Genomic DNA, 12,604 nt, shown 5'->3' on the forward strand with positions numbered 1-12,604 from the left:
CAGCATCGTGCATATATCTTTTTCCTTAACAAATAGCACAATTATGTGCTTGTCTTTCACAGAAATACAAAAGCTCTCTGAACCAGTTAGCTTTAAGACATCCTAGGTAAGAAAATCAAACCTAATTGAAATGCATTATGGCACTTCCATGACTGCATATCTTGTCAGCATTAACTAGGATCTAACTGATTATTCTTCCAAAGGGTCATGAATATTAGTGAATGTGTAATGAAGCATCTAACAAAACATCAGTGTGCCCTTGGGTATCACTGTGATTTGTCTATGACAGTGAGAACAGGAAGATGAAGATTAATTATAATAAAACTTCATGTCAATAAAAATACAAGATGAAAATGGTATTTTCAGCACGGGTGTTAGATGTTTGCATTTGATGGTTACAACTACAGTTTCTGAACCAATACAATATTGTCAAGGAGAGGCTCCTCTGAAATAATATTTTCATGGGACACTATTATGAACTGACAGGTGCCTACAAAATATGATATCATCATCTTCATTTTGTTTGGATTTCATGTCAGAAATTCAGTAAACATGTCCTCAAATATGAAATTCTTCAGGCAGTTTTAAAGGCAAAATGAGTACAGAGATTATGCTCATAGTCTGGAAGATTAAGTTATTTATTTTCTAATTAACTTCTGTGATTTTTTTTTGGAGGAAAAAAAAGCCCTGCCTACAAATGTTCAAAAATAAATGCCACGGCTGTTAAATAAATGCTCCTAATTGAACAATACTCGTAGGAAGAGGTTGACCTTCATGCAAAACACAGCAGAAATCTTAGCCTGTCAACCTAGGCCATTCTGGTCTCCAGGCCACTTTCATTGTATATTTCCAGATACTTTAAACAAATATAATTTGTACTGGATGTTTATGATTATTAATAGCAAAGCAAGAATTTACTCAAAGCTTTGCATATACTAGTTCCCTGAACTTTCCTACACCTCTATGCAGCAGGTCCCTGTATCATGTCTACTCTGCCAATGAGGAAACTACAGAGGAAGAACAGAGCGGTCAGTGACTTACTCCAGGTTAAATAGCTGTAAACAGGGGTCATAAGGCTCAACTCTACTGCTAGAGCATTCATTATCCAATACATTGCCCTGTAAACTAGAGACTTTGCCTAATTCTAAAGCAGCAAATAGAGCAAAATTTCAATGGTTTTATTTATCATTCACTAATATTACATCAAGATTTTCCTGTTTTTAAAATATTACCTCATTTTAATATTTCAGCTCACTTTACTTCAGTCAAGAACACTTTAGAAGAGACACTGCCCATTTGGGAGGGATTGTCAAGGGTATCTCTTTGGCTTCCTTTTCGTCCAGCATCTTCTCAGGTAGCAGTGAGAGCAGGCTCTCCTTGAGTTTGGCTATGCTGCCCAAGGATGACACGAAGAAGAAAGATGCTGGAAAGCTGGCCAGGAAAGACAAAGATCAAGTGAACAAACCAGGGGGCAAGGCCAAAAAGAAGAAGTGGTCCAAAGGCAAAGGTGAGGACAAGCTCAATAACCTAGTCTTGTTTGACAAAGCAACATATGACAAACTCTGTAAGGAAGTTTCCCAGCTGTTGTCTCTGAGTGACTGAAGATCCACGGTTCCTTGGCCAGGGCAGTCCTTCAGGGGCTCCTTAGTGAAGGACTTATTGAACTTGTTTCAAAGCACAGAGCTCAAGTAATTTACACCAGAAACACCAAAGGTGGGGATGCTCCAGCTGTTGGTGAAGATGCATGAACAACAGACCCCACCAGCTGTACATTTTGAAAAATAAAGCTTTATTAAATTAAAAAAAGAGACCTCTTTGACTTTCTGCTATGTTTTAAGGACAGTTTAAAATTCTGCTTTTTCTCTTTACCAGTTGACCTTCTTGACACCTTTTTTCTACTCTTCTCTCCAATTAGGGAAGCCTCAAAACCCCAGAGGTGTCAGATGAGATGAGTAGCTCACAATACTGTAAGATGTTGTTCTAAATGCCAACATAATTGCACAAGAGACCTGGGCAGTAGAGTTGGTGAGAGAAACACTTCGGTAATGCATGAAGCATTGCCACGGGCACCCCCGTTACCCTCCAAAAGGCAAGCTTTAGAGATACATCAAGGTAAATTGTTCCAGAACATGAAGGTTTTATGAAACATTAACACTGATTTACTACCCCGGGTGGACTACTTGTAAAAGTGAGTGACTCTCTAAAGTGCTTTAAAAGAAGGGAGAAAGAAAAATCTATATGCCAACTCCATTTAGTCCCCCAAAGAATAGGTTTATTTTTCTGCCACGTGATCACCTCTAATAATATCGCAGCACTTTTAGAAAGGATGGATATGATTTCCCTAACCCACATCTCATCTGAGAAACTGCAATAACAATTAACTATTAATGACAAGAAGAAAATAAGCTTTTTTTCCCTCGACAATCTGTCACAATGAACTCAGTAGCTTGAGAAGCAATTCAGTGTGTTTTCTGTCAGAAAGATATCATCTTAGGGGTAAGAAAAGCACACCCTTCAGAAAAGTGCCCTTTTCATAGATAAAACCAGAGTTAAATGGTTTTTAAATTATTATTGTAGATGTATTTCACTTGCATAAATCATGGACAGATTTAAAATTTAACTGAATAGAATCAGCAATAAGAAAATTATCCCCCCTCCTTTCTGGTTCTTTAAAATCAACCCCTAGTTTAATTACTTGATTATTTAAACGATCTTTTTGTTTTTAAGTCAATGATTAATTTTAAGTTTTACAGTCTGAGGGAAAGAATTTCAATATTCTTTGAAATGATTAGTTGCAGTTTGCATTGCCTAAAAATCATGATTGAGAGTCATTGCTTTAGCTAATATCTCTTTTGCTGTAATAGGTGGTGCCTTAACTTTTTAATGAATGCAGCAAGAACTAAGCTTTTCATCTTTTTGCGTAAGCATATAAATCCATCATCCTGTTCACGACATTGTTTATTGAAATGTCATCTTCTTGACCTATTTTCCTTCCAAAATGTTGATATTCAATGCATAAAAAAACCCTTAGAATTAAATGAAGACTATATTCGCTTGACACAGCCTCCTAGAGAATAAAGGATAATTTTACTATTGACCTGTCACAAGTCCTTTGGGAAAACTTCTGAATTCTCTGCTTGTCTCAATGTGGACATTTTACTTTCTTGTCAAAAATAGAACTTTAACCTATTAGAAATCTCTCTATCAAAAGCCATTTCTTATTTCCTTTGAACTTAATTCATCAAAATTTTAAATTCCATGGATATTTTGTTTCTTCAAATTTGAGAAGTCAGGAATTACACCATCAGGCATCATGAAGTAACAGGGACCGATTTACTCTCCTGCCTGGAACAAACATAAAACCAGTCAAAATATAGGAAACAATGGGGTGCAGACGTTGGACAGCAGATAGCATTAAGACAGTGATCTCTGAGAGAAGAAACACAGCAGGGGTAGGCTTGCCAGTACCTCACAGCTGTTGTCTGGAGAAAGGAGAACCTGAATGGAGCTCAGGGGAATCTCTGAGTTCAGAATTCAGAAAGGCCAAGGAGGCTAGACTTTGTGGGGACCCCAAGCATTCAGTCCATAACACTACCGCCCCTTCCCACATACTAGCCAGGCCTTCCTCTTCAGGCCACTGCTTTAATAACAAGAATGTCTCCAGCAAAAGGCAATGGGGTATAAAACATGCCCACCACATGGGAGAGCCCATCCCAGTCAAGTGGGGAGTAGGGTTTCTTGTTATGGAAGTACCTCCAAATTTTTTTGACTTGCTAAGTTTCTGACTCACTAAGAGTCTACTGCTTAATTTTTGGCAGATGGTCACCAGTTAGGTCTCCAACTTTTTTGTGGCAGCCTAAGCCAGGTCTGGACAGCAGTGGGCACAGCTCCTGGCAGGGTGGCAGCCTCTGGGAGTCGGGGGGATGTCTTGGCTTTGTCTTTGTGGCTCACAGTGCTGGAGTGGTGCCTTCAAGACATATAGAAACAACAGGGGGCTGGGTTTGGCCTGCAAGATATAGTTTGATGACCCCTGCTTTAGATTAAACATGACTTTCCACCTAATAAAGTCTTGGAAGAATCAGCAAAGTCTTGGACTTAAGTCTCAAGAGAACCAAACAGTTAACTACTTTGGAAATTTAACAAAGAAACTTAAAACTTAAAATATTTAAGAAATATCCAGCACACACAAAGCTAAAATTCTCAATGTCCAGAACTAATAAAAAAATTTCCAGGTGTGCAAAGAAGCAGAAAAGTGTAACCCATGTTGCAGAGAAAATGACATAGATAATAGAACTGGTACACAAGGGAATTAAAGGAGTTATTACAATGATACTCTAAATGTTCAATGAAATATAAGAACTCTAAGAAGAGCTAATAAAGATATAACAAAGACCCAAGTCTCACTCCTAGAGATAAAAATGATAGTGTTTGGGATTAAAAAAATACAGTGGATGAGATTAAAAACAGATTAGATCAGACAGAAGAATAGATTAGAGCATGTAAAGACTTGCAGTAGAAACTATCCAAAATAAAACACATGGAAAAAAAAGATTGAAAAAAAAATGAGCAGAGCTTCAGTTAGTTGAGTCAACTTAAAATTATATATATATGTGTGTGTATATATATATACACACACACATATATATATGATTTGAGTCCCGGAAGTGGAGGTCAGGGATAGTCAGAAAAAATATTTAAAGAAATAATACATGAAAAATTTCCCAATTTAATGAAAATCATAATCACATATGCAGGAAGTTCAATGAACTTAATGCAGAAGAAATGTGAACAAAACCATAATACAGCACGTCATGTATGAATAATTTAAAAATGTCAGAAGTCAGACTGTCATAATTGAGTTTCCATTAACATAAATTAAGGGAAGTACAGATATATGAAACTATGGATGTGTGAAGATTTAGCATCATGAAAATTGAGACTTCCAAGAGAACATAGAACTTATGGTAGTTTATATGTACTAAGCAATTCAGGTTGTTAACTGTAATCAAAAGTATTTGTATTGAATCTGGGAAAATGGCATAAATTCTCATTTACTCATTGATCCACTAACATTCATTCAACAAACATTTGAGCTCCTGTATCTGCAAAGGCACATTACGACACACACAAAAAAGATTAGCCTGCCCTCAAAGATCTAATAATTTAGTTGCCTTTTAAGTGTTATGGCTGAAACAATCATACAATTGTTTGACAGACACACATGCAGATTTTAGCTATGCCTTTCTCATTTCCTTATCACATATTTCACTGAACATGAAATTACAGCTAATTTAGAAATAATGCTCTTTCCGGAGTTTTCTATATCTTCTCAATGTGTGAAATAATTTTCTAGGAGCAGGAGGTGGGTGGTGACACTTGTGGTAAAAATAGTTTTCTGTTCAGTCACCTCTTTGATTCATCATTCTTTATCTCTAGCACAAATGTTTCCTGAAGCTTCTTATCTAAAATTTTATGACAAGTAAAAATGTAACAGTCATGCAGTGGTGCACAAATATTTACAAACAAATATGAAATGAAGGAGCACACCCCAAGAAAAATGACCTTTGTCTAGGTGGTATATAAATATGAATATGAATGAGGATTTCTTATGAAAAAGTGACCTTTAAACAGGTCTTCATAGTATAGGAGTAGTCGCCCTATTAAAACAATAACCTGAAATAGGTAACAAAGCAGAAAATAGTTCACACTTGAAGTACTTAAAACATGGTACAAAAACCTCAATGGCTATACAGGATAACCCAATGGAGTCAAGAGAGAAATTGTTAGGAATTTTATTTATCTTTATTTTTACATCATTCTTTAAATATTTTTGGGGGATAAGTTTTATAATATATATAAAATACTAGTACACTGATAGGTACTTGTTATATAAATAAGCCAGCATATACACATTAGGGACTACAATAGCTTTTTAAACTTATGGGTGTATCATGAAAAAACCTTCAGAAACTACAGGTCTAGACAAGATATTTTTAAATGTTATTAGAAACAACCCCCCCTTTTTTTTGTACAAAGTTACATAAAACACCAAAATAAAAAGGCAAGTGTAATATTTACTTTAAAAATGTTTTAAAATAAAAAGCTATTGTTGACATAGACTATTTTCCAACTTCCAAGTTATAATGTTTGATTTTTACAAAATCAGTCAAGATATTGATGATGTTTATTTGATTTGAGATGAAGGATTATGAAGAGTTGTAGCATTTTATCAGTTTCAGCGTCAGGATGTATTTCTATGGATTTTGCCATACTCATAGATAAATCGCTATGAATGATCACAGCTGATTATCATCTTAGCACTTAGAACAGTGCTATAGTAGATTCTCATTACTACTAACACTGCTAAATGATGGATGAACAGGGAATGAATGTTGTAATGCCTTTTAATTCAGTAGAGGCAGCAGGAGAAACCTTGAGGCCTACACAAAAATAAATTCAGCAAGTTGTGCATATTACGAGTTTGTGGGCTGCAATGTGTCAAAATTTAGCATATGAACTTATTTTTAAAACATTTAAAATTTATTTAGAATGCTTAAAGTATGTTAACAGTGAAGTAAAAATCAAATATTTATAGACCCTCTGTTCTAGTTTTCCAAGAAAAACAAACAAACAAAAAAAAATCACTGGCCTGGAGATTTTTTCCTTTTTTGTTCTTCTCTTTTCTTTTTTTTCTGTAAAGGACATTATAGGCTATTTGGCAATGATTTAGGTCTATGTGTTAGATAATAACATCAATGTTATTTTTCTAATAAGAGCAATTGTTCTATGACTGAGAAAGGGAATATTCTCATTCTTAGATACCATAAACTAAACTAGTTAGGGATAATGAGTCAACATGTCTGCAATGTATTCTCAATGTTTCAAAAATTTTTAGCATATTTTAAGTTGACTTCTAAAACTTAAACCATGAGTTACCGTTTCAAGAAACAGCCATTAGGCATCATTCTGTTCTGTTGTTTTGGTACACAATGATGTTCGGTAGTAGGCTGAGAAAAGACAGTGTGTGTGTCTCCAAAGGAAATGCCAGTTCAAAATGATTTGTTCAAACTGGGCTGTTGTTCATACAGTATTATATCCTCTAAGAAAGATGTATGTGTTTCAAGAGATACATTTGTCAACAAGAGATACAAGGTCTTTCCAGAAGGTATCCAGCCATGTAATATGAAAAATAGAGACATTTATTGAAGAAGATGTAAGATACAAGAAACGTTGTACATAAGACAATGAAGCTGTCAGTCACCACTTGCCTGTAACTATGACCTTCTGAATCATCAAAAAATTTTCCATGGAGAAATGAATATTCAAGTCTAACCCCAAAATCGATGCAGATCCCTTGCTCTACTTGCTCAGTCATTTTGAATGCGGCAGCCACACAGTACACATAGACGCTCAAGGGCATCTGCCACCCCCCCTGACGAGTATAGTGAAGTCATCATTGCTCGTGCATGTGCATTCCAGTCCACTTTCCTTGGCTGCTAGGATATATCAATATCATGCAAACCATTCTCATTATACTAACAATGGTTGGACTTCTGGACAGACTTCATGTCTTTGATACACACACACATATACTCGCATACACCTTAATGCATCACTAAATATATTTGCTCTGAATCATTTTTAGTTGTCTGGAATTATCTTCTCCTTTGTTAGTTTATGTCTTATCTTTCTGCTTCTACTAGAATGTGAATTTGTGAGATAGGATACCCACACAAATGTATCTCTATAGCTCTGTCTATGTATCTATGTATCTATCTATCTATCTATCTATCTATCAATCATCTATCTAGAAAGAGAGAAGGAGAGAGAAAGAGGAAGCAAGAGAGAGAGTGAAGGAGGTAGGGAGAGAGAGAAAGGGAGATAGAATGATAAAGCCAATGTAAAATACTAATAATATGGAAACTAGGTGAAGGGTATATGAGAATGTTATTCTTGCACTTTTTAGATAGCCTGAAATTTTTGGTAAATAAGTAGTTACAAAAAAAGATTGAAATCAATAATCTGGAAGGGGGTTATATAGAATGAATCTACGATTTAAGATTTTGGAGTTTCTCCACTCAGTGATTTGAGCTATTATAGTTGGTTCATAGCTCTCATGTTGATTTGGAGTCCTGTTTCATTCTACCTTATAAAATAGTCTGCTGATAACCTATCAAATCACCTCAAGGGTAACAAATATTAAATAAAATGAATATATTTATATTAAAGATATTTTCAGACAAAAATAAATGAAAATACATCACTAATCTGTACTCTAAAATAAATTATGGCAAACTAAAGAATAATTTAAAATTATTGGGTTTTTTTCCTACTTTTGAATGAGACAGGTGTTAAGGGCCTTATCTAAGCTTATAATTTGATTTAATTTGACAAACATATTGAACAATATAGTTCTGTAGTGAATATACAAACGAGGAACCATAAACCCCGACGTGAGGGAGATCACAGTCTTCTATAGAAAAGGAAGAATAAAATGGAATCAAGAACAAATAGAAAAAAATAGTCATTGGCCAATATTTTTTGAAAAGTATTTATGGCCAGGGCTACAAGTAGGGTCATAAACACAGTAGGTGTTGCCAATGAGCTGTGATTTGAGGGGTGCTGGAAAACTCCAATTGCTCAAAAATTTCCCTTTGGTTTATTTCACATTGCCTAAGACAGCTACTTTAGAATGCAGGTGTAGCTGTAAGGTGTGGACCTTCAAGTCATTCTCTGGTGGGATCCTTCAGATTTTTTCTCTTTACAATAACCTAGAAGGGAGTTGAATGTGAAGGTGAAGGTCAGTTAAGGGCATGGAATGGAAGAATTGGTGCAGCCCTGGAATGAACAGAATACAGAGAATCAGAAAGGGGAGGATAGCTGAGAGTATACACTGCCTTTTCACATTTTGTTTTCTGTCAGACTTGTTTTATACAGTGGCTTCAGAATTAAACAATCTAATAATATAAATGTGTACACTTTCTACATTGTGGAACTATTTGAAGATTTTCTCTGTATTCAGTCTAAGCTACACCTATGAAGAGAGGTCCCCCAACTATGATGATCTAATTTTGTGAAATGTGAACAAAATACAACAATTTTTTGAAATTTGAAGCTAAAAATTAAAAAAGAATAAAAACGCATTTTTATATTTAGAGTGAAGAATATTAAAAGCATCTTGAAATTACACAAGAAAAACGAAAGCACTTCCATGCAAGCCCACTGGCTGCGTGCAGGACGTGGATGGGGGTGTGTATTCAGCAACAATGTCTGACAACTGCAACTTCAATTATCATGGGTGTGTTGGTCAAAAACATCCATTGCACACCACTCTTGTGTCCTGTTTTGGTACACACTGGTGCTCAATAGGCCAAGAAAGGCTGAAAATGAATACTGACAGAGTCTCTTCCATTGACTAAGCTTTAGACCAGTTCCCTTGAAACCTTTTTCTACTTTATCATTGGTCCTTGTCTTCAGACTGTTAAGTCCAGTTTTAGCAAGAATCTTAAAAGTCAGAAAGAGTCCTCACCTTTGAGATATGGTCAACCTTGATATATGACCAATTTTCTCATCTCCCACCTTTGATGTGTTAGTCCTTGGCCTGCCTTTAATAAGAATCCTGTTAAATAGATTTAGCAAGAATCCCCTATCTTTGATGTCTTCTCTTAGTGATTTCTATCTACTGACCCTTCATTCTTCTTATTGGCTATAAATCCCCGGTTGTCTGTTTGGAGTCTGGTCTGGTCTTTTCTCTTTGTTGCAACAGTCTTGCCTCATATCATAATATGGTTCCAAATAAAGTTTTCCTTACCAGTTTAATAAGTGTCAGAAAAGTTTTTTCTTAAACATGCCCAAAGTAAACACAAGTTTAAAAAGACTGATTAAGAAAAATAACATGCCACTGCCCAAACAGCACAGTTTCCCTCCAAAAAGATGTCCATCTTTCAAGAGATATTTTAGTATTTGTCAACATTGCTCATTTACATATAAAATATGTTGAAAGCAATCATTTCCTTTAATGCCTTGATCCTGACACAAAAATAAGTTTGGCATGCCTGGGGACTGGCATGAAGGCTAGTGCAGCATGAGCTTTACTTAGGGAAAAATATGTATATTTATTTAGGTAAGGAAAATATTTGTTAAAATGTCTTTTTTCCTGTGGTTAATCTCTAAAATTTCAAATACTGATAGAAAAATGAATCTTAACATTCCAGGCAGCTCTGAATTATTTAATGAGCACTCATTGAGCATCACTGCATACCCGGCATGGTTTGGGCATTACAGGACATGCGCAAGCCAGACTACATTGAAGAGGTGACACTTCGGCCTAATCTGGAGAACAGGAAACATAGAAAGTGGCACAAGGCTTGAACAGATTTGAATTACCCACTGGAATCCATACAAGTGAGTGGTAAAGATAGCAAAGATTTCCCTAGAAAATGGACAGAGTTTGCAAAAACATGCAAACAAGAGAGTCATGCTTTTCTGCTTCATAGACATAAACAATTCATGCTGTCAGAGGAAGACAAGGGGAAATTAATGCCAGAAACTGGATAATTTTCTCTCAAATTGAAAAAAGAAGAATTTAATGTTCATGAAAAACATTTGTCATGCGCTGTAGAGGTTGAGCCAGTTATTCATTTATTCATAATTTCGTGTGTCTGGTACCAGACACATGGTGGGGAAGCAGCAGAGGATAAAGCAAGAGACGCCAGGAATCTGCCTGCAATTAGATGGCAAGCTCTGGAGCCTCTTCCTTCCCAGCTCACATTTATAAAAATAGCTCCTCCTACCTTCCCGAAATGATCTGAATGAATGCAGAGGAAGGAAATTAAATGACTCCCTCCATCAATACCAAAGAAGGGTTGCCAATAAATAGTGTCTGAAAGAACATTTTAAAATGCTCTTTGGCCTTTAGAAAATTGCCACTATGCAAAAAGGCAATGACTTCATGTGACCATAATTGATTGAAATGTCTTCTCCTCTCTTAATTCATTGGTTGATTAGAGCATAATGCCAATAAAATTGAGGTCACAGGGCTTGATCTTTCTTTAGGCCAATTTTGTGGGTGTGTGTTTTATCCCTGGGTTTAATGTTTTCCTCTGAAGCCTAATCTTTAAAAATCAAGTAAAAAGACTTTGGGCTCACCTCCTTTTCCCCCTAATTTTCTCTCCCTTTGCCTTTTCTCCTGGCCATGCAAAGTATGTGCATGCTCACTTGCGCGCGCGCGCGCACACACACACACACACACACAGAGAGAAATGGCTTTTTTCTTTTTAAAATAAACTGGGTGGTACTGTAGGATTATCCAGAGGTTTAGGACTATCTTTTTGTTAAGCTAAAGAGAATGAGACTGCAGAGGTGTTGTTATAATTACATATAACAACATGCAATTATACATATAACAATGTAATTATAACAATGAAAGAAATGATTGGTGAGCTACTGAACCACATTCTAACATTGGCCCCCCCGCCCCCCCCCCCACACACAGAGCAGAGCTATCATGAAAACTTAACTATCTGGAAACCTAGATACTACTGTCAATTCTTATTCACGTTAGAATACCCAGCCTCACCGACCATTGTCTCTCACAGAAACTAGAGAAAGTGATTAGCAGAAAAACTGTCCTAGACCCTGCTCTGACCCAGTGGCAGAATTGGGGTAAAAATCCCTTCTCTACCTGGCCTTCCAAGGCCCAAGTTGGAATGAATCTCCTGCAGAAACCCAGGCCCCTGGAATAACCCTTGTTTCAGTCTCTCTTGCACTGTGGTCCCTGGAGGGCAAGGAGTGTGTCTCTGCCCTATGGCATCTAGCACTCTGCCCAGCACACAAAAGGTTTGCAACAGATGGAGACAGAGGCAACTGAATCAAAAAAACACCATGTAAGATAATATGGCTGCCACATTACAGTTGACATTTTAGCAATCTCAGCTATTTTCTAAATAGAAAACATATCACATCTCTTTTTATGAAATATTTTAAACTCTAATAACTATATAGACACTGATTTAAATATACCGATGATCAATCTTTTTCAGAAACTAGGTTTCTCTACCACAGTCGATTTTAAACATTTTTAGTGTGGGACCATCTGAAGTCCTGGGTAAACCTCTATTAGAAATAGAGTTGAGAGGGAGGAGGGGGAAAGAAGGGGAAGAAAGAAGGGACAAAAGGAAGGAGAGAAGGAAGGGGTAGGAGAGAGAAACTCCAGTGTTATGAAAATCCTGGGTTATTACTGAGATGAAAGCTGAAATTTTGGTAACACCCTTCCTCAAATGTGATAGTGCTAACGGGGTGAAAGAGAAGGTGTGAGGTGCAAATGGAACAGTAATAATGGAGAAGGTGAGAAGAGGGTGGGACATTCAACCCAGCGCATCACAGCCAAGTGACAGGGGATGGTGGTAACACGGAGAAAAACTCGTGCTAATGAGCCCAGCTGTGTCATCTGCTCCCAACTCTTTTGTCTGGGAACTCCTTGAAATTTCTATTTATTAACACTTAAGAAACACCTTCTCTAAATCATACAGAGCTAAGAATCCAGTCTTTTTATTCCCCATGACAAGATTCATAACACTAAGCACAGCTAGAGACAGGGTAAACA

The 12,604-nt window shown here is 36.5% G+C and overlaps 2 protein-coding genes across 2 annotated transcripts in view; one reads left to right on the forward strand and one right to left on the reverse strand.

Moving 5' to 3' along the window:
• Window positions 1-12,604, reverse strand: part of PTPRR (protein tyrosine phosphatase receptor type R) — a 232,362-nt gene that overhangs the window by 127,574 nt on the left and 92,184 nt on the right. The gene's annotated exons all lie outside the window — the stretch shown is intronic.
• On the forward strand, window positions 1,390-1,748 carry LOC129075887 (40S ribosomal protein S25-like). Its single transcript, XM_054580109.1, is given in 2 exon segments — window positions 1,390-1,573; window positions 1,576-1,748. Coding segments are annotated over 2 exon segments (357 nt in total).

Source organism: Pteronotus mesoamericanus, unplaced genomic scaffold (genome assembly GCF_021234165.1).
Source record: "Pteronotus mesoamericanus isolate MK-2021 breed Mesoamerican mustached bat unplaced genomic scaffold, CSHL_Meso_final contig_56, whole genome shotgun sequence".
Taxonomy (NCBI): Eukaryota; Metazoa; Chordata; class Mammalia; order Chiroptera; family Mormoopidae; genus Pteronotus; species Pteronotus mesoamericanus.